This window comes from Cardiocondyla obscurior, linkage group LG07 (assembly GCF_019399895.1).
Source record: "Cardiocondyla obscurior isolate alpha-2009 linkage group LG07, Cobs3.1, whole genome shotgun sequence".
In the NCBI taxonomy this organism is placed as follows: Eukaryota; Metazoa; Arthropoda; class Insecta; order Hymenoptera; family Formicidae; genus Cardiocondyla; species Cardiocondyla obscurior.
This window is the reverse complement of record NC_091870.1, coordinates 8,062,637-8,084,491: the sequence shown is the minus strand read 5'-3', so window position 1 is coordinate 8,084,491 and position 21,855 is coordinate 8,062,637. Positions and strand designations below refer to the sequence as shown.

Sequence of the window (21,855 nt, the reverse complement as noted above, 5' to 3'; positions counted from 1 at the left end):
TTTCGCGCACATGTCACTCGCGAACGCGACCGTGATTTTATATTCGCGAAAATTATTAATCACTTGCGCGCGATATTTTTCGGCACTGCTGTAAAGAGAAAATCCTGAAAACAGGTTACTGGCTTACCGAACTGCATGAGCGTCAGCGGAGTTGTAGATTTCTGCCGGTGGCTGTAACATAAAAAGGAAAATATTAATGTAGACGTGCTATTAAAATTAATTAGATTAATAAAAAAAAGAGTAAAAATTTTTTTTTAATAAAGATATAATTTAATAAAATTCATGCTTACCTATAAGTTGCTCCGCCGATGCATGATGCCTCCTGGTGGGCCTGCTCATCCTCTCAGATGGGACGTGACGAGCCATCCTTCCGCGCACAAGTAACTCGCGAACGCACTTCCGAAAATGAAAAAGAAAATCGTTAAAAAAAACGCCGGAAAACTAGCGGCACTCCCGAAACGACCGACGAACCGGCTGCGGTTCGTATGATGACTGATATCGGCGCGCGGCACTTTCAAGTTCATTAAACGATGCGAAGCAGCGGAGTTTCTCTTGATCTGAAACACACAAATTAAAGAATTATTTTGTAGATATCACATTCAAAGCATTTTATTTCAAAGACAAATTTATATTTACCCTGGGGTTGCTCCGCCGGGGCAGGATACCCTTCCTGGGCCTCCTCCTCCTCTCAGGATGTCCTCGGGATGTCAGGTTGATCCTTGCGCTTGCATCAAGCGGCGAACGAAACACGGCCGCGATATGAAACGTTTCCTGCACTGTCTTTCTCAAGTTCTTTAAATCCCGCACTGTCTTTCTTAAGTTCTTTAAATCCCGCACTGTCTTTCTCAAGTTCTTTAAATTCCGCACTGTCTTTCTCAAGTTCTTTAAATCCCGCACTGTCTTTCTCAAGTTCTTTAAATCAATCACTCGAAACACGTTGAGAGTCTCAGCCGCGACGGAGAAGACGCGCGCGAGGTGCGGATCTCACGTTCTGACGATGGCGGATGCGAGATAGTCCACGATACTTCCGAGATAGTCCACGACACTTGCGAGATAATCCACGATACTCCCGACCGTCTCAAATCTTCGAATTCGATACGAGAAACGGGCTACGACGCACGGATGCCTCGACATTTTCGTTTCGAACTCGGACCGCGTGCTCGCCGAGACCTCTAGTAGTACGCAGTAGCACGAGTCTACGTAGTCCGATACGAGCTCGAGATCAGGCGATCGATAGAGCGCTGTGATTGGTCGGCGCGCTAGGGAAATTACGCGTCGACCAATCACAGCGTTTCACTAGATACAGGTACTACGATCTATGGAGCACTGATGGTGCCGACTATAGCCGTCTTCTTGTAACTATAAACTAATGGCTTCCGTCCCCACAATAGGAGTTTCACCACCCTGGTCATCTTTATGTTCACTGGTGTTGACGCAGATTCGAGGGGACTCTGTCGGAGTGTCAGACTCTGTTTTACAACAACGTAAAAACAAAGGTGCGAAAAGGTTAAAAGAGAGGCGTTCAATCTGCTGCGTGCGCGAATTGTATCGGGGATGGAGAACAGCGGTGAGAGCGGTGACGACGGTCCTCTGGGAACCACGTTCCTCGGCGGCAATACCGTTGCAACGTCCTACATCGGCGTGCAATCGGACGACATGGAAGGTAGGTTAGCGTACCTTCGGGAACCAATATCGAGAATCTGCGAAAGAATCTAGACACTCTCGAGGATGCCCTACATCCTCATACTTTTAATTCGAGTGCCTGTACTTCACATCACGGATTAACTTTTGATCTGTAAAGGTGAGGGAGGGGGGGATGCTTGCATTTACTTGGTTTCTCCTATCTCAGACAATTTCAGCTTGGCACCGTTTTTTCTTTGTTAAAATTTTCGTTCTCAATGACTGTCGCGGAGCTGTTATCACGACGTGAATTCTTGCCAGATATGCCTGTGACTTCCGATCTTTGTGTGAGTTGTACAATCAGTATAAAAATGTAGAAACAGCTTCGTTTACGAAAAGATTGATATCTGTATTTAGATGGTATATTTACATGGTAAATAAATGTATATGTACATTGTACTCCATCATGAGTCGTCCCGGGCTACGTAAGAAGTCGAACTCCTTCGCAGTAAGACAATATATAAATTTTAACAAATGTATTTTCGTAACAGATGATCCCGAGAACACTGACGATTCCAATCATGGGGCGGGAGATCCCTTGCAGAGCCCTGGGGTTTCGACCGGCGGTGGGCCGCTCCGCGAGCAAGATCGCTTCTTGCCGATAGCGAATGTCGCGAAAATAATGAAGCGAGCTATTCCGGACGCTGGGAAGATAGCCAAGGATGCGCGCGAGTGTGTTCAGGAGTGCGTGTCAGAATTCATCTCGTTTATTACGTCGGAAGCGAGCGACAGGTGTCACATGGAGAAGCGTAAAACTATCAATGGCGAGGACATACTGTTTGCCATGACCACGCTCGGCTTCGACAATTACGTCGAGCCGCTGAAATTGTACCTGCAGAAGTATCGCGAGGCGACAAAGGGCGACCCGCCGGAAGCCAGGTCAGCCACCAGTAATGGAAAAACAGAGCCTCAGGGTATGTACGAGGACCAGTTGTTCGCTATTACTGCGACAGCATCCAGCGTGACCACTTCGGACTCGTCTGTCATCTACACTTACTCGTCGAATGAGCAAATGCAGTTTCAACTTTCCTGATCATCGGGAGTTGAAGTAATATTGATATAAGTATTTATCGTATTTCTATGAGACATACTGTGTGATCTGTGATGAGTATGAAAACAATCGCGTACAGATCCAATGATGTGGTAAAAAGAAAGGAAAAGATGAACGGTTTTCGCCTAGTAATATGTGTAGCGAAGTATTTTAAGCTTTTAACATTAAGATGATCATCTCTATAAGATTTGGTACCGAAGTACCAGAAGTAAAGTAACTTTGAATCTTTGTAAAGAGGTAATTTGTAAGTCTAAGCGTAAATAAATCAGGAGATTTCGCGAATGAGACCCGGCCGACGTGGTTTGGTGGTTCCTTTTACTTTTTTTTTCGAATACAACAAGGATAGAAAAACGTAGCCGATTTTATTTCTCTATTGGTTAAGCTCTAAGACGTATTTAAACTACTTTTTAGGCTGCAAGAGCTCGCGGTTCAGGCCGCAACGGAAACTAGGATTTGTGTAATCGGGCGTGAACCGGCAGTAAAACGGCGTACGGTATATAGAATTACTTCGTAGAAAATGTTAGTGGCGCTCGATCAACACTGTCCTTTCACTCCGGTAACTGGGCAGGCGAAAGAAGGAGCTCGTGTCTCTTCCTCGCCGGTGATGCAGAGCGACTCTTGGGTGCGACTGGCCGTTCCCGTTCTCGTTCCTGCTGTATTGACGGCGGCAACAGCGAGGCGGTCGATAACGTTCCTGGTCCCGGACGCGCGTCCGCTTTCCTCGCCTTCTCCTTGTGCGAGGCGACCTGACAGAATCTCCAGCGGCACTGACCGCAGTGGCAGAGGCGGAGGCACAGCAACACGCGGAACAGGCAGCACAGCAAACCGGCACACAGTAACGAGGGACCGACCATCCTCAACTGCGGACTCAGAAAGCCTTTTTCCCCGGTGCCGACAAACGATATAACTAAACCGAGCGCTGTGGTCCCCAAACCCACATAGAGCACGGTGTTCACCGCCGCGCTGACCTCGCCTCGCTGACGAACGGCGTTACTGCTGTCATCTTCGTCATCGTCTTCGCCGCTGCTGCCGTAGCAGTAACTGGCATCTCTTATCTGAAATAGGATTCCAGCACGATTCCATAAACGACGTCTTTTATCTTTTTTTTTTTTGTTTTTTTTTTACACTATCAACGTAAGCCTTTTTTTTCTTATATTCTTTTCTATTTAATATTATGTAAATGTTAAGAAAATAAATTACCCTGTTTCTTTTCATCCATCGCCGATGCGCTTCGCACTGCTTTGTTTTGTAGCCATCCCCACGAAATCCAGGCGACGTAGGAGATAGAGGAAGAGGCGAAGGTCTGTTGCATCCTTGCCATGCCGCTTTGCCACCAGGTCCCTGACCGCCGCACTGAAATACATGACTCTCAGACATATCCTTATGAAATATCCTTACGAGCAATCCAAAACTTTAAAAGCCAATTTAAACCACATGATTTTTCGTCACTGTAAGTATTCGATACATAAAAAATTATTATGTTCTTTAGTTGATTAATTTTAATTCATTGTATTTCGTAATTATTTTATATTTTTTAATCAAAATTTTCGAATTAATATTTTCTAAATTTGCCGCTAAAAACGTAATCCTTAATCCTTTTTATAATTCCTTTAGCATGCGTCTTACGTGAGATGAATAGAATATTAAGTTACTTCAGTAAGAGATGATATGGAAGAAGAATGTGTGAGCTATCTGAAGAGCGAATGATACGTTCATTACGTTTGCCTAGAAGTTCCTCGCCGTAATCGCTCAGTCCAAAGAAATCAATGAGGTACGCGTGAACACGAATTAAAAACAATTTACACGGTTTCTATTTCGATTTTTTTTTTGTTTACAACGAGCTGGATTCTAGGTACTCTGAAGAAGAACAACGCGACGAGGCAATACTAATTTACGACATTCACGCGAAAGAATCAAGATCGCTTTTCGACGGCCGTGAACTCTTGATACTTACCCCGTACACGTAAGATCGTGGGGGATACCGTGGTAGCGGCGGAATAAGTCTGGTGGCGAAATTGGAAGGTAATTCTCTAAAATTCACCGCTTTACTCCCCCGTAATCGCTGTTTCTCTCGTCTAATTAATAGAGCGGCCTGCATCCCGCTTATTCATTTGTGTATACTACCGATTGAGATCTCAGCCCCCCTGATTGCCCCAGGTTTTTTTTTCCTGCTTTCCTTTTTTTTTTTTCGATGCGAAGAGACCAGTCCACTTCAAAGATCCATCAGCGATCGATACCGATCTGACGTTGCGCTACTCGCCATCGGCATCGATCGCTGTTCGGCGGTGATAAACGTGGGAGGCATTGTTTCACGTTATACTGAAAATTACATTACGAGTCTTTAGCCGATTTGCGGTCCTGGGAGATATTCAGGCGTGTAGAATCTGCCGCCTCTGTTACGCTGCTCGATAGGTTTCTCGCGTGTTACGCCACCAGACAGCCGATCGATGCTATTTGCTATATAACGTTGTACGAGGTGCCGGCAAAAGAGATGTAGTGCGATCAGAGAAAGCATATGCGCGCTTTGAGTGAGGGTGAGTCGCGCTAAAGCGATAGAGAGGTGAGAGCTCGTAATTTTCGTTAATCTATTCGTCAGTGATCGCACTCGGCAAAGATGACAGCGCAACGTAATTCAATTTTCGGTTGTCGAGTAATTAAGACACTAAACGACCGAAACAATTAAATTTAATTAAATTCTGTTTTTATCGTCTAAATATTTTTAGTTTTAACGTTCGTAATTGATTAATAGTTTACAGACTTAAAACTTTAAAAAGACGTATTGAGAAAAATAGAACGAAATTGAAACAAAGTTTTTGTTTAATATGAATTTATTTTTATATATTAAATATATATAATTTTCAGGTTCCGTCAGCATCAGACAACTGGACACGCAACAGTCTTTGCCCAATGCGCACGAGGAGCGCGAATATTTCTTTCTGCATGAGTTTTTTGTGATAAGTATTATACACAAGGACGTGAAAGATTTTGATGGTGACTTAGATGAGATATAAAGAGAGCGACTAAGGAACAGCGTGAGCCCGGAAGAGGCTGGTTATGAGAAGAGACTATCCGTTGTTACCCACCTGTAGCTCCGAAGTAGGAGGCGAAACTCTGAGATCGAGGATCGAGGGCGGCGGGAAGGGAAAGTTGCTGGACTTGGCCGGGAAGGTGGTGGCGGACGCCGAGGACTCAAGGGAGAGCGGGGGCGGCGAGATTGGGAACTGGATCGGCGAAACCGGGGCGACCTGCTGGGACTTGTGGTGGTCGGTGTGACGACGCCGGTCGTCAATAACCGGGTGGAATGCAGCGGACGATGACGACGTCGACGTCGGCGCTTGTTGCTGTCGCGAGGCTTGCGGTGTTGATGCGGCTTGGTGCGGACGGGTAGCGAGCTTGGTCGAATGGTGGTGATGATGCTGATGATGATGCTGATGCTGATGTTGATGCTGATGCAGGTGCTGGTGTTGGTGCTGATGCTGATGTTGGTGCGCGTGCTGATGCTGATGTTGATGCTGATGCTGATGCTGATAATGCTGGTAGTGTTGCTGGTGATGACGCGCGCCAGGCGGCAAGCCGGTCTTCAGTCTTGGCGGAACGATGTTAGCCGGCGCCTGCTTGTTGAGCTGCAGCCGCTTCTGCTTCCTTCGATTGGCGATGCTCGCACCACCCGCCGCGGCATACATCGCTCCACGGGTTGCCGGATCGCTTCCTCGCTTCCCGTCTCAAGGTGACTGCGTATCCCGGGGCAACCCCCGTTTCTTCGTTACGAGCTATTACGTTGCATCACATCGATGATCGGTTCTTGCCATAGTGTGTTTCTCTCGCACGCTCGTTTTAGTCCAAGGTAATCACTTTTTTCCTCCTTTTCTTTGTCAGTCTTTTACTTTTATCCTTGCCCCTCTGGAAAGGCAAGAAACATGACGGAGCTCCGCCCGTCTGAGGCGCCCGTCATTACAGTCTACGTCTCTAAAATCATCTACGCGGCAAGCATGACTAAAAGCGAGCGACTTTACATTACCGTAAATTACCACTAACTTTAATTTAGTTTTAATTACGTGTACAGAAAATATGTTTATAATATTCTTTAAGCTAAAAACTGTGACACTTTACGATTTATTATTATTAATTATTTACAATATTTTAAAATATTAAAAACTACTTCTATTCTGTACATATTTACATACATTTACATTTATACTAAAAATGCTTAATCACACATTGCAAGCATTTATTATGAAAAAAAAGCAATAAGAAAAAAATTTGAAAATTTTTAAATAAAATCAGACTGACAAAACGCGATTAATTATTTTTCTGCTTCGAGCAGATATAGAAAGAAAAAAATTATTAGCACATCTTTCTCTTTTTTTTCTGTCTTTTTAATTTTTTTTTTTTCTTAAATTTCAGAGTAGCAAAATAATAGTTAAAGCTGAGCGAACCCGGTGAAATTAGGCCAGAAATTATTCACATCGAGAAAAGCAGCTATACACAGAGATTCTGAATCACAGACAATTGTCCAGTGCGCGGCGATTAAAAATGCATGAGGAGTGAGTTGGATGACAAGCGTTAGTCGTCGGTGCCTAAGCGGATAAGCGGCATGCGTAGAACTGATACGTGCATACGTAAAGATATAGACAGGAAGATTTTTAACGTGGGTGGTACCGAGGATAATCGCAGGTACCAAGGCGATTTATGACGAACTTAATAAGAGTTTTAAGAAGAAAAGAGTGCTTGTTATCATGTCTAATCGTGATAAATTACAGGCTGGCTGGTGGTTCCCAGGTACATTATCTAATTTTCTTTCTCGCATTGCCTTTTGACGACATAAATAAAAAAATTTTTTTTTTTAGGGAATAAATGTTGGAGGAATCTAAGAACAACGAAGACGACGACAATACAACGAGACAACGCAAAGGCTACGCTTGAATACATTTTTTTCTTTTTTTGTTTTTTTTTTTTTTTTTAATTCGGTCGCTAACGACCGCTGCAGCACAGCGAACGGCGGCAGCAACAGCAATATATAGCAAACAAAAAAGAAGAAACAGGCGTCAAGCCAGCCAACAACATCAAAAACGACTGCGCGTACCAACAATCCCAGAGGGAGAAAGAGAAAGAGGTAACGTCACCGTATTCAACCTTCTTTTCTCTCTTTCTCCCTTTCCCTCTCTTCAACTGCCTCGTTTCCTCGACTCGTTCACGATAAACAGTGATACATCGACATTTTGTCACCCCCGTTGCTCGCGTAGATTCCCTCTTTCAACGCGTAATCCTTGTTCGTTCGTCACACTCTTATCACGGCTCGATGCACGAGCTGCGACGACGATGCGACGCGGTTTATCGAATGGCGCGTCTCATTCGATCGCCAGCAAGGCGTACGAAACCTCCATCGCCTTCCTTGCGAATGTAGACGCACCCGTCACCCCCGAGCGTGCGTGCAACCATCCACGACCACCGACTGACGAACGAGCAGCCGCAGACAGCCGCACCGCACGCGCCTCCACCTTCTTTCTCCTTTTCTCACTTCACTCCCCTGTGTTCTTCTTTCTCTTTCTCGCTCTCCTTCTCCCTTTATTTCACCCCTTCTATCATCGGCAGCCGCGCGCGCAGCAGAAACCTCGCGCAGGGTTGAATCAAGGCGGGGGTGCAAACATAACAGCAGCTGACCTGTCACTTTCACCGCACTCACACGATATTAAATGCCGCATTCGCCAAGAAAAAAAGAGACCACAATCCCGACCGTGCTTGCGAAAGGATTCGTTTGACCTAAGACGAGAAATTATTGCGAATAGAAAATAGAATTTAATATAAGAGAATATATATTCATGTAAATTTGAAAACCGTGCAGCGAAACGTTATTACATAATTACACTTGTAGAGCTAGAAAGGAGATTGTACATCGTGCTGGCAATGAAGGACGTTATGTTAGCAATATTGAATCGCGCTTTGCGTTTATACAATAAGTCTTTAGTTCTATGTTGCGGTTTATGTAAATTATTGTGAGCGATAAGGCGTGGGCGATATGTTGTTAAACGGTGCGCGTGTGTGAAAACGCCAAAGTCGAATTCTAGGACAAGCCGCTTTGGAGGGCGCCTATCCGCCGCCCCGGCTGTAACCCGGTTACCTCGCCTCCTCGAACTCACCCCCGAGTCGATATCCGTGCTAGCCCGTTGCCTTTGACCTTTCACCTTTACCGCCCTAGCCTGATTTCGCGATGCAGGCAACGACCTGCCTTATTAGCTTTATACTTTGTCAGATAAATTGAGACAATTTTTATTCTGCGTCACAAATATTGTATAAGTTTCACAGATAAAAATCCCCCATGCGTGAGATAATAATTATGAATTAAAAATAAGAATGTGAAAATAATCCTTTTGACAAACGTTAAATTCTTTTGTGGCATCTAGAAATAGTTTTTCGTGTAAAATTAATATTTTATTTGTAAAAGAGAGGAGAGATTTGTAAAGAGAAGGAGAGGAGAGAAAGGGAAAAGAGTTTAATTTTTTGTAATGCATGTTACAATAGTTTAATTGTTATTTTGATAGAGGTAGACATGCAATCTATTATTATATGTCTGATTTACTATTGAAAATAAATGTTTGACAATATCGGTTGACTCGTACTACGTCGATTTTAGGTTGAATTATCGACGACTCGTACTACTAAACACTTTCATAATTTTAATTCCAGCGAATCCGCTATGAGCCGCCACCATCGCTACTTGCGGATGCAAGAGTGCCAACAGCTCCGTTGCTCCCACGCCTCCCACCACCGCCATTCCTTCGCCGGCAAGCAAGCGAGCAGCACGCAGGTGGGACGCACTCCGTCCGTATCAAAAGTAACATTTATTTTCGATGGACGGAGATGTATCCCGACACGAATTACGTTCCTCCATCCACGCTGTGCACGCAGAAAACCCATATCACTACCTTTCCTTCCTTCCAAGTCAGCTAAGTTAGTAAGTATATCTCCAGTTGTAACATTCAATTTCTCTGAAGTTGCCGCGTAATCCACGAACGATTGATTCGGACTGTAATCCGGTTACCAGCTTCGAGCAAGGTGATCGATTAATTTCTGCTGCTGCCAACAACGTTTTCGCCAGATTTACTAATTTCAAACACGGCCGGCAGGTATATCGTTGGTAGTACCGACAGTCAATCGTCGGGTAGCTTAGTCGGAACTTGGATCTGATCAACGAGTGCCGCGATATATCCAGCAGCGGAAAGATCGTAATATATTGCGGGTAATATTGAACATAACCGATATAAATTCGTTTCAGCGATACGTCTTTGATGCTAGACGGACGAGAGCTGGCAAAGGTCGCGGGCGAGAGTCGGCAAAAGACGCGGGCGGGAGGCGGCAAAGGACGCGGGCGGGAGTCAGCAAAGGACGCGGACGAGAGAATGTCGCTGTGTTCGTGTTATCGCGCAGAACATGGCGCTCGGCGGCCGATTACGCAGAGCAGTTTAACATAGTACGCGCCGAAACATTTCTACATTTAATAGTGGTAAGACTTGGATCTGATTAACAAATATCGTGATATATCCATCAGTGAAAAGATCGCAATACATTGCGAGTGATATTGAACCTAATCGGTGTAAATTCGTTTCAGCAACACGACTCTGATGCGAGATGGACGAGAGCCGGCAAAGGTCGCGGGCGAGAGGCAGTAAAGGACGCGGGCGGGAGTCGGCAAAAGACGCGGGTGAGAGAATGTCGCTGTGTTCGTGTTATCGCGCAGAACATGGTGCTTGGCGGCCGATTACGCAGAGCAGTTCAACATAGTACGCGCCGAAGAATTACTACACTTAATAGTGGTAAGACTTGGATCTGATTAACAAATACCGCGATATATTCATCAGTGAAATGATCGCAATACATTGCGAGTGATATTGAACCTAATCGGTGTAAATTCGTTTCAGCAACACTTCTCTGATGCGAGATGGACGAGAGCCGGCAAAGGTCGCGGGCGAGAGGCAGCAAAGAACGTGGGCGAGAGGCGGCATAGGACGCGGGCGAGAGTCGGCAAAGGACGTTGGCGAGAGAATGTCGCAGTGTTTGTGTTATCGTGCAGAACATAGCGCCCAGCAGCAGATTACGCAGAGCAGTTCGGTGTAATATGTACCGAAACATTACTACATTTAATAGTGGTAAGACTTTTGCTGACATAAATTTCATTTTTGTAACCGATATGTTGTACTTTGGAGCATCTGTGAAGTAAAACATTTTACCTTGAACAAATATAAAATTATTTAGAATCGTGTCTGTTTGATTTTTTCAGAAGTGCCTTGTGGTGATGTCGTACAACTTTACTTCAGTGTTTGGATGTTTTGCGAGTGTCGTGTGCTTCAAAGGAGGATCCGGCCCATCCTGGACAACCTGAGAGGAGGAGGAGGCTTTGGAGAAGCATCATGCTTCGGCGAAGCAACCTCAAGGTAAATATTTCTTTCTCTTTATGTAAAATTAACAGTTGTGTCGTTTCAATCAAAAACCTTAATTTTTTTAGTTATTGAATTAATAAACTAATATTAGAGACACGTGTAAATTTATTTAACGATGAATTTTTAGCACCGCTACATTAAAATTTTTATTTATGTTACAGGATTATCACAGCCGTAACTTCGCCGCTGCGCATCGATCGGTGAGTTGTAAATTTTTTTTACAATGCGTTTGGAAGAGAAATATATTACATGCGTAATAATAATACCAATAAAAGTTTATAAAATAATAAAAACTAAAACTAACGAAACAATGAACATTAAGCTAACATTTACTCTCGCGGCACAAAGTGAGCGAGCGAGAGAGCAATTTAGTATCGCGGAAAAGCGGCAATAATTAGATTTCCACAACTCTTTTTTTTTTTTTTTTTTTTTTTTTTAATAGGAATCTGTTTTTAATTTAAAATTTATAGAAAGCCGAATAAAATACATTTTGGGAGGGTTTATTTGGGAGAGTAAATTCTTTTTATTTTTCTCTGGAAAATTTAAATAAATACGACCGACGTTCAATGTAAAATTTTGTAATATTTTATTAACAAAGCTTAACAGCCAATAAACGAGTACTGCCTCTTTCGCGAATAACAAAGACACATTGAATGAAATCAGAGCGCCATTATTATCGTGGCATACATTTCCACCAAACCGACTTGGTAGACTAGGATCTAAGATAGTTTGATGTGTGACTAGCCTATGTTAACATACAGCACCGCTACTCGCTACGTCCCTCCGTCGGGAAACTCACAGGTGTGATAAATCGGAGGAGGGTGGGTCGGTGAAATCGCTATAACATAATGTTCTGAACATCTAAGCGTCTGTTACGTCTCGCTATCTAATCTAGCATGGCTTCTAAGTCTAATTGTTCACTATTGAATACTCGAGACATAAGCTGTCGTTACTGTCGTACAACCGCAAGGATAGAAATGCAATGAACGAAAATTCGAGCTGTAGAGTTTAGCTTTCGAGACCAATTAGCTCTTAAAATTTCGCAGAGAAAAAGGAAAGTAGCTTTATGAAGAATATTCCGAAAATTCCAATAGATGCAAGTAGCTTGCATTATAATCAAATAATTAATAAATAGATAAATGAATAAATAATTTAGTAAATAATTCAAGTATGTCCATATTTTTTTGTTACACTTGAAGAGATTAGATTTTTTTTTTCACACTTTTTTTCTTATTTTCGTACAACAATAAGAATACCACACGTGGTTCATTGCTGAAATTAATTAGATGCGATCCTCGCGGTTTCTGATCGTAAAAAAGGTTTCCCCAACAGTGTTAAATTCCGTTACACATTTTACTATGTACTACTATCAATGATATCAACAATCGAAGTAGGAAAAGCGTGTGCAACAATTACTCTATAATTCATTAAAGATCTAGTCGATTCGGAAACATGCGCGTGTAATAAATCGCACGCAATATCGGCGAGCCCACGCCGCCAATAATTCAAAGATCTCATTTAATAACACTCTGACAAATGTAACATCTCGCAGTTTAGACGGTAATTAACTTCTTCAAACAATTTTCACATATGCTATCAACAAACAATAGAATAATGACATGTGCGATTGGCACGCAATATCAATTACAATTAATTAGTGAAACTAGGTGCCCCTTATAATTCTAATTATTACTCCAGTTGAGAACGATACGAAGAAATTATTATTCCTTGCTAATTTCCGTCGTCGATAAATATTCCAAGATAAAATCAAAGTAACTACAGAACGAGGCCCTTTCGATTTTCAACCTCCGCACGCGCAAGGGAAACGTCTTTCCCTGTTTCAACCGAGTCGAGAGCCAAGTTCCGAACAGTTCCCGCGTTATTCCACCGACGTGCCTCGTTGAATTGCACGACGCCGTGGCAATATTTATTACAGCGCGCATTTTACAAAGTACGCAAAAGCTAGCTGAACTAACGACACCTCTATATACTAGGTACTATACACCGAGAGAGAAAGAAAGAAAGAGAGAGAGAGAGAGGGGGGGGGAGAGAGAAAGATTAAGTAAACGAGGTCGCCTCGCTTCGCCGACTAAAACGAATGATGGGGTGCATTTGCGTAGAGTGACTGTTAAAATCCGCAGCTTCCATGCGGAATGTCCCGTCTCGTCCGCGGAAATTTATTAAACCCACCAGAGAGCCGGTCTCTCAAAGCGAGACCCGACGAAAGAAAGACCACGGGATTGGATTTCGCTCGCGGGGGGTGAGCGGGGGGGGGGCGTGGGGGAGAAAAAAAATTAAAATTTGATATTCGACGATTCGGTTCTTTGCTCGGTGCTCGCGATCGCGGGCGCTCTTTGAAAAGCCGCCGAGACACTCCGCACGTAGTTCGGCCGCGAAGAACTAAGCGGTGCCTTCTTTTAAGGCCGTTTTCGTCCACGAGAAGTTTGCCAAAATATATTTCTTCGTAAAAACGTTACGATTACGGGCGCCGCACCTGTCGACTCGACTGCCTAGCGATAATAGAAAGCGATTATATACATAATTTAATATTGCACTCGCGTGTAATATTACACGCGTATGTAACATTACATTATGTGCGTGTATATATTTATATTATATCTACGTTGGACACGTAGAAGAGAGTAGATTTGAAAACGTCGGATCTTCGTCCTCCGTAAACATGCGTATCGCGCGAAAGAGTGGGCATGATTACACGTATCGACAATGCAATAGTTATAGACAAATAGATTGGTCGAGAGTATCATCTGTGAGTCTGCAAACACACTTAGTTAGGAGCAACGACGAGCTCGGGAGGAAGCCGGGTTTCCGCACAAAGGAAAACCAATGGGCTCCTCGCGATTAACATTATTGTACACTTATTCATATGTATTTTGTCACCCAACAGTTCCTCAATCTCTCGCCGGTCGTTTTATTCCGTCGTATCGACACGTTATTGGAATTCACTCAATTTTGTCAGCTTTAAAATTAATTAATGTCTATCATCGGGCTCGCGGCGTTTGAATCGAAATCTCCTCGTCGCGAGACGAACTACGATTTATTAATTATTGTTTATGGATATTTTTTTATATTTTATTTGCGCTGAATAAAAAAAAATAAAAAGAAAAAAGATGTAGATTAATTTTATGAAGTCGGTGTAACTTTTGAACATTTAAAACGGTCTTATACGAAACGGAGAACGGACAATTGGGAGATTGAAGGACCGTTGACGGACAGCTCATTATAATATTAATACAATTATGCAAATCTACCATCTACCATATACATTCTCTTACATTCTCTTTAAAACACATTAGGTAGATCCCTCATTTCCGTCATTTGTATACGGTCGTTTAGTTATTTTTATTTCTCTTAGATAATATACGTATAAATGACCACTTTCGCTGAAACGATCATCAAGTTTTATCCCTTGTGTCTCTAAATACTGCATGAATTTATACATTAAAAATTATTTTTTATAAAAAAAATACATAGTTTTGATCAAGGAAGTCAACGTCGCAAAATAATCGAAATTATTTTGGCATTATTCACATTAATAAATTATAAATAAATTAATAAAAAATGTATTACAAAAATAAATGTAACGGGGTTAATATTCACGAATAAATCGTGAAGTACGGTGAAATTAATGATGATCGGGTCAGCGAAAGGGCCCGGCTCTCGAAGTACACTATAAAAATTTGACAGAGAACATATTCTCACGTTTATACAATCACATACGCGTATCCACGAGCACTTCCATTCGCACACACGCTCACGTATAAACTTTCAAAATCTATTTGGCACTCTCCTAGTTTCATCGAAAAGGCGAGCACGCTTGCTATTGTTTTTCAATTCAGAGACATTGCATATCGAGTAGCTTTATTCCGTCGCTACACGCACGGTTTTTTTTTTTTTTTGGTTTTTTTTTAAATATTTTTTTAGCGGTATACCTTACATATGTTCATCTTACGCGTTACGTGGTAATTGGTCTAAGAAGGTTCCCGGCTGCATAAAAAATACTCAGCCGGCCCGGAGCGAGTCAATCGCCCGGCGATAATCACGCAATGCAATTAACGGCCATGCCGCAAGAGCCTCCTTCGCGTCTTTGTTACGTGTACAATCTTTGTAATTTACAAGAAACCTACAATAGAAACCTGCGGGACGCGCGCAGAAACGCGAGGTCGGTCCATAATTTCTCGTTCTCATCGGTTTTTGATAACCCCGTTCTCAGTTCGCGGCCTATATTAACAGCATGAAAGCAAGTCACTCGAAAAACACCCAGCTCTTTATCGACAAAGGGATAATCGAGGATCGTAAGATCGAAAGAGTTGGTGTTAAAATCAATTATTTAAATAAGAAACTTAGGGGGTCATTATTCACAAATTTATAAATTATTTTTATGTTTAAAATTCTGTTGAAAAATTATATAAAAATATTATAACGAATATTATTTATAATAGTCAGAGTTTAAGTATCACAAAATTAATTTACATTAAAAAAAAATTGATAATTAAAACTATGCTTATCGTAAAGATTTTTATATTTCTTTTTGTTCTTTTTTTTTCTTTTTTTAAATTTTTTTTTTTTTTACTTACCGCGAGAACGTCCGTCGATATGAATAATACACAGATAATTTATTAACATTTAAACGTTTGTAAAGGGAAAGAGAGTGAAAATAATTTCAGACTCTTCAATTGATATTAATTTACATTGTCACGTATGGATTAATCCATAGATTTATAGATTAATTACTTTGGTCACATATATTATTCATTGGATTGGATATACAAGACTACAAATATCTTTGCGCAAGTCGCGCCGTAAAACGAATAAATAGATATAAAGATTTTCATCTAGCGTGTGAATATTCAGAGACTTCAAAGTGCCGGAAAATATATTCCGATTACACGGAATGTGAAAAGCTTTGTCTTTAAAGTGACGCTAATTTCATAAAGTTTCTGAGAGTCTCTACAAAACCACTCGATCAAAAATATTTCCGTTTGCAAAAGTGTCCGAAGAGAGTTTGCATTTTTATTAAAAAAAAAAAAAAAAAAAAAAAAGTAAAAGAAAATAATACTTTTTAAAATTTGATCTTGGAAATACCCTGCAAGTCTTTTTACTGTATAGATTGAAAAAAGAATTATCAATCTTCTAGAATACAAATTTGTTATTTGAAAATTATTAAAAAATTATAAATATTAATAATTTACGGATATTTTAATTTCGTTAAATGACGTGAGAAGTCGATGAACTTTTGTTATCAACGTGTTCTTTATACGTCACAATATGCAGCGGGCGTTAAATACGTACGTTGAAAGCTTTAGTTTAAATATTTAACGCGGAGAACTTCAAGAACGTGCCGGATGTGAACGCGCTGGCGATTTCCCGTCGGGTCAGTTACGTGAATTTCAATCAGCCCTTTTCTTGTTCGGCCTTTCCGCCTCATTCCGGCGATGTCGTTACCGTACGCCAACAGATATTAAAATTCAAACTATAACAGGCAACAGTGCGTCGCGTAATGTTCTTGATTACCGTCGCTCAATAATTCGACGTCGTTGTTACATCGGGAGGGATGTTGCAAAAGTTATCACCCATCTATCACGTAACCTATCAGAACGAAGTCGAAGCACTGAAGTATCAACCGGCGCGTGATCGATGCCTCCTTGTTTGAGAACGTGCTGTTCCTCGAGAGTGCTTTTTTTCTTTTTTTGCTCAGGAAAAATTTTGATTTGCTTATTCAAGTGATTGCGAGCTCAAAATTTTAATATTAAAATATAAAAATTAGCGGATAAGAAGCGTTTTGATTTCGGAACGTATCGCACCTTTCTCGCCAGCTTCGTGAACGACGTTCAGGGATCCTAGCTAGATTTGATTAGGCATTTTGATGACTATTATACTTGGTTTGATTACACAGCGCTGGAAGGGTTCGAGGGGAGGGTAAAGTAAGGGTGGTCCGGCGCTGGAGGGTGAAAGGGGGAACACTAACCATCGGCGGGCATTGGGAAGGGCCCGCAATGCGAAAAGCGGCGCCTTTCCATATCGTCCCAATGTCGGCCGCGTATTATATTTTGCATTTTGATTTCGGGCTGTCAGCCATATTTTTCTTTTATACATATTTTATACAGTATACATTATTACACGCTTAGAGTCCTTAACGGTACGAGAGCAACGGAACTTTAGATGATTCTTTTAGGGCCGCTTTTATCAGCCCGATCGACTACGATCTCGATTGAACTTGCCGCTCATCTCGTACGACTCTCAGAATAAGAAAGAGATTAGAAAGAGACAAGAAGCAAGTTAAATCGAGATCGGTGTTAATCGGCATTGGTGGAAGTGGTCCTTATCACGATTAGCGTCAATTCGATTCGTTGGACCACCGTGACGCGTAAAGCCGTATCGGAGATTGAGATTAGATTGAAATTTAACGAGTCAGGGCGAACCATATTGGTTTCTTTATTTTTTTTTTTTTTTTTTTTTTTTTACTGGTTAAGTTCCAGTTTAATCTCTATTTTAATCTTCAATTTGACACGGCCCGAGTCGCATTTTTTGTGATACCGCATCGAGTTCTGTCGCTGTTCGCGTAAACACTTACATGAGGTATAGCATTTGGAGAACATGGCACATTTTACATATATATGTATATATGTATGCATATAAATATATATGTATATGTGTGTATGTGTGTGTGAATGTGTGTCGGACAAACGATCCGATGATATCCCGTGTTGTCTATCAATATCGAACGGTACGATATGCATATTTATATGCACGCAGATGCAGATACTCCGAGCGAAAGTCCGTTGGGAAAGATTTGTCGACTTTTGACGCGATGCTCCGATTATTGCATATCCATTTTTGTTAATTGTTCGGCAAATTATCTCGTTTGTTCCGCAAAATAATTGCAGAATTTCGGTCGATTGGGCTTTAATTTGATTTTATCGCGATTTTTTCACACGTTTTGATTTCCTTAAAAAATACATTTGATTAAAAAGTTTTTAATTAAACTTTCTCTTTTAGATTTAAAATATTTGATTTCTTTTTTTTTCTCTCTCTTTGCGGAATTTCTCGAGGACTTCTTTTTTTTTATCGGAGAGTATATGACGATGATATGTTATTTGTGTCAAATTAAAGTTTAATTCACGTTCGTCTTTTGAATATTATATTTATGGTAGCACGGAGAAACGTTTTACGTTATGTGATTAATATCTTATTGCGTATTCGGCTAAAAGCGATTATTAATGACGAGTTTTACGTAATCTCAACGATATTTAATTATCAATTAATGTCCGGTTTGTTCAATGCGCTCTAGCTGGCGTTGGAAAATCGCGTATAAATACCCAAAAACTACGTTTAGCGCTAAATTTAATTCCAACTATTCTACCCGTTACGAAACGTATGCTTTAGAAAATATTACGTTGCAATGAAACTAAAATTATTCGACCCATAAGCCACAAAAATGCCGCCTTAGCTTAATTATCTCGCGAAACGTAATGAACGTGTTTCGTGTGCTTTAAACGCGAGACTAGAAATACTTACAAACTTATCGTACGTACAACGAAATACCGAAAGTTCGGCTACTACGTATAGCTTTTGATTACGCGACAAAGTATCGTTCCTATTACGAGTAACTGCAATTAAAATTCAATGTTAAAAATTAATTGGGCTCAGATCGTGTGTGTCTGTATGTGTGTGTATGCAGCTTCACCTTAAGTCTGAAATTATATTTAAATACAGATTTATAATATCTCGAATCCAAGACTCGCATTCGCGTCCTATAAAATGTCGTTTAAACGTGCACGGATTTATATTTAAATATTCCAATATTATATACCAAATACACGCGACTCGAACGATCCACACAGATTTTTTTCTTGTTTACGAGCACCCGTCGTTTCCAGCGTTTCTTGAACCGGCCGATCTCTCGTCGGAGGTGAGAAGCGAGGACTTGAAACTTCTCATATTAAATATATAGTTCGTGTACGCGCACAATATCCCAATATATCCCAAATACTCCAATAAAATCTTCATATTCAAAGTTAACCGTATTGTAAATCTCAGCCTCTCGTATTAAATCGTTAATTAATTATTAGTTTTATTTCTTCGTTATAAACACATCTTCTCTCGCGGGGCGTTGCTCAAGCGCTTAATCTTTGTCCTCTTCGTAGGCAAAGGCGGACACTCGGTCGCGCAAAAATCGGCGTCCTTTATTACGAGAGTCCTGCACAGCGGGGAGGGAGGGAGGGGGGGGAGAGGGAAGTAGATAATAATGTGCTCCACACATCGACTGCTCTCTCACATACGGCGTCACGCCAATTTCACGCACACGGGCTACACGTACAAACACGCGCTCCTACACGAATTCGCTCGACACACTCCGTGGATCTCGCGAAATCCGTCCCTAATTGATTACGATTACGGTGTATTACATGCACACGACACTCACTATTAATAACAGCGTATCTAGTCTCCTTTGTTTTGTGACGTGCGAGCGACTATTCCGACCCAAAATCAGAAATTACAAAATAACCTCTGTCTACGCCGCGAATTCTGCTACTTGCATTCGCACCGAAGCTCTCGCTCCGCGAAAGTGGCAAACAGGATTTCCCGAAGTGTTGAATTTAATACCAAGTTTTGGAATCACGTCGATGCGCGAAACTCTCCGCGCGGAGAGCCCCGGAGATCGAAAATTCAGCGCGACGTTCGTAAGTTTATCCCCCTCGATACTCAAATGCAATCACGAGTGGCGATAAAATTATACGCCCGACCTTTATTCTTTCTTCCCCGGGAAATAATATCGCGATTTTTAAGCGAGACCCGGGAAGCTCGGTCCGATCTCCTCGCGACGGTTAAGCGGCAAGTAGCAGCATTTTCGCGGATATACGAGAACGACCTCACAACCTACCTTGACTCCACTTCCGTCTTCATGACGTCGAGGGGCTTCTCCACGACGTGACGCTCTTCGGCGTCGATATTCAACCCCTTATCGTCCCCCATCCCTCGCCGAAACTTCGCGAAACTCGAGGGTTGAAACTTACCTGTGAGAAATTGTACGCGCGTCTTGTCGTCCCCGACTCGCCCCCTTTTACCTCCCCGAGGTTTCGCGCGGAGATGAGTTCGGCGGCGAGCGGCTTGCCGAGGGACAAGGAAAGAACCGGAGGGCGGGGGCGGAGGGGGGGGGAGGCTTTTTGCGGAATAGGAATAAAATATACGATCACAGGAGTTGCTCCGTCCAAAAGCGAAATCGTCAGTCGAAAGCTGAGGCGTTCTGTGGTTCACCCCCTTCACCGACAGCCACGCGGCGACCGCAACGGTTTTACAGGGTCATACGTGGCGAACGGTGGAGGGGGTCCGGCCGCTATGCTTGGTCCACCTCGTGACAGACTTCCATGTAGTCCGGGTTGTGCATTATATCCTTTATCATGTCCTTCAGTATCGTGTAGCGCGGGAACATTGGGTACAACTTGGAGCTGTTGTACTCCTCCTACGGCAGAAAGTAGCTTCCTTACTTCGTCAATTAAACAACAGGAATCGTACGAGCTCTTTGCCCCGGAAAAGCTTTTCGCGATTTTAGCTCGCTGTTCAGAGAGCCTTTCGTTCGCGAGTGTAAATCTTCCCCGAGATAAAATTTTCGAATTATTGTTTTTATATCTCTTTTATAGTAAAAGATAAATATGAGGTGGGTTAATTTTAGCGCGATATATTTTTAGGAAAAAAAAAAAAAACTATTTACAGTCTTGTTAATTAAAAATATAAATCGTGAGTATAAGTTCGCGGCGGAATCAAGGGCTTAAGAAGATATCGCGGTGCCCTCCGATTTATTTGACACTCCACGGTGAAAGAACATAAAACTGTACAGCAGATAACCGTCGTATCATCGATTGGAAAGCGTTATAACAGTAGCGGTACGCAATTTATTGGAACGTAAAAAGGAAAAGAGCTATCGTAACATGTTCTAATATGACAGCCGACGTTACCGTTTTACCGCTGTTGAACAGTATTATCTTTTTACAGTCGTAATCGCAAAATTACTATCAATACGCCTCGAGTTGAAAATCCACTCTGATCCGAAAGAACGTTTGTTACGAAAAATATATTAATTTTTTAACAGGATTTCGTTCTGTAGAAAACAAAATTTGTTACACGAACGACAGGATAAAGTTAAACTTTCCCGAGTAGAAATTAATTCCCATCGTTATGTAATAATTAGCTGGCGAATTCGTGGTTTATCTCGTCGTTGTAGCAAAACTGTCCAGTGGAAAATGTCCAGCGGAAAAGCTAGATATCTAAACGTTTTTCGTCGCGTGCTAGTCTACTGCGCGTTCTGACCTTACGCAACGCTCGACTGTCGAATTTGCCGGACCCACCGATCGCCGTGGTAGTGTGAGTCCGTGCGTGTGTTTACGTCTGGCCGGCAGGTTTCGCGCTTCAAGCTCGCAAGGTGGAGGACGCGCGGGCGGCAGGAACCGGTTTGCCCGGCGAATTCCGTAGTCGACTGCCCAGACAGCTCGGCGCCGGGCCCGACGATCGTAGTGGAGTACGTGCGTGTGTTTACATCTGGCCGGCAGTCTTCGCGTTCCAAGCTCGCAGCGTGGAGAACGCGCGGCCGGCAAGAACTGGTTTGTCCGGCGAATTCGGCAGTCGAGCGAGCGTTGCGTATGGTCAGCGGACAACAGTAAACTAGTACGCGGC

The 21,855-nt window shown here is 42.3% G+C and overlaps 3 protein-coding genes and 1 long non-coding RNA gene across 5 annotated transcripts in view; 2 read left to right on the top strand and 2 right to left on the bottom strand.

The window, feature by feature from the left end:
* The first annotated feature begins 1,420 nt into the window (after nucleotides 1-1,420).
* Nucleotides 1,421-3,018, top strand: Nf-yb (nuclear factor Y-box B). The gene is made up of 2 exons (XM_070659304.1): nucleotides 1,421-1,663; nucleotides 2,172-3,018. The coding sequence occupies exons 1-2, from the start codon at nucleotides 1,555-1,557 to the stop codon at nucleotides 2,711-2,713; spliced, it is 651 nt and encodes a 216-aa protein (XP_070515405.1). The 5' UTR covers nucleotides 1,421-1,554; the 3' UTR covers nucleotides 2,714-3,018.
* An 11-nt stretch (nucleotides 3,019-3,029) lies between these two features.
* On the bottom strand, nucleotides 3,030-6,414 carry LOC139104079 (uncharacterized). The gene is made up of 3 exons (XM_070659301.1): nucleotides 5,815-6,414; nucleotides 3,932-4,084; nucleotides 3,030-3,786 (listed from the first exon to the last, which is right to left on the bottom strand). Exons 1-3 carry the CDS (start codon nucleotides 6,412-6,414, stop codon nucleotides 3,280-3,282), a joined length of 1,260 nt encoding a protein of 419 aa, XP_070515402.1. The 3' UTR covers nucleotides 3,030-3,279.
* On the top strand, nucleotides 4,077-7,273 carry LOC139104082 (uncharacterized). The gene is made up of 5 exons (XR_011545982.1): nucleotides 4,077-4,181; nucleotides 4,346-4,502; nucleotides 4,584-4,753; nucleotides 5,594-6,575; nucleotides 7,136-7,273. It is a non-coding gene; the product is annotated as an uncharacterized lncRNA (long non-coding RNA).
* Nucleotides 7,274-11,728: 4,455 nt separating this feature from the next.
* The window catches only part of LOC139104080 (uncharacterized), a 77,488-nt gene continuing 67,361 nt past the window's right edge, over nucleotides 11,729-21,855 (bottom strand). The window contains exons 7-8 of one of the 2 annotated variants that reach the window (XR_011545981.1): nucleotides 20,069-20,647; nucleotides 11,729-19,658 (exon numbers count right to left, since the gene is read on the bottom strand). Coding sequence is in view for 1 of the 2 variants with exons in the window: in XM_070659302.1 (XP_070515403.1) it covers nucleotides 20,522-20,647 (126 nt within the window). In the remaining variant the exon portion in view is untranslated. Of the gene's footprint in view, nucleotides 20,648-21,855 lie in introns of both variants that reach the window. The other variant, XM_070659302.1, reaches the window with a different exon arrangement.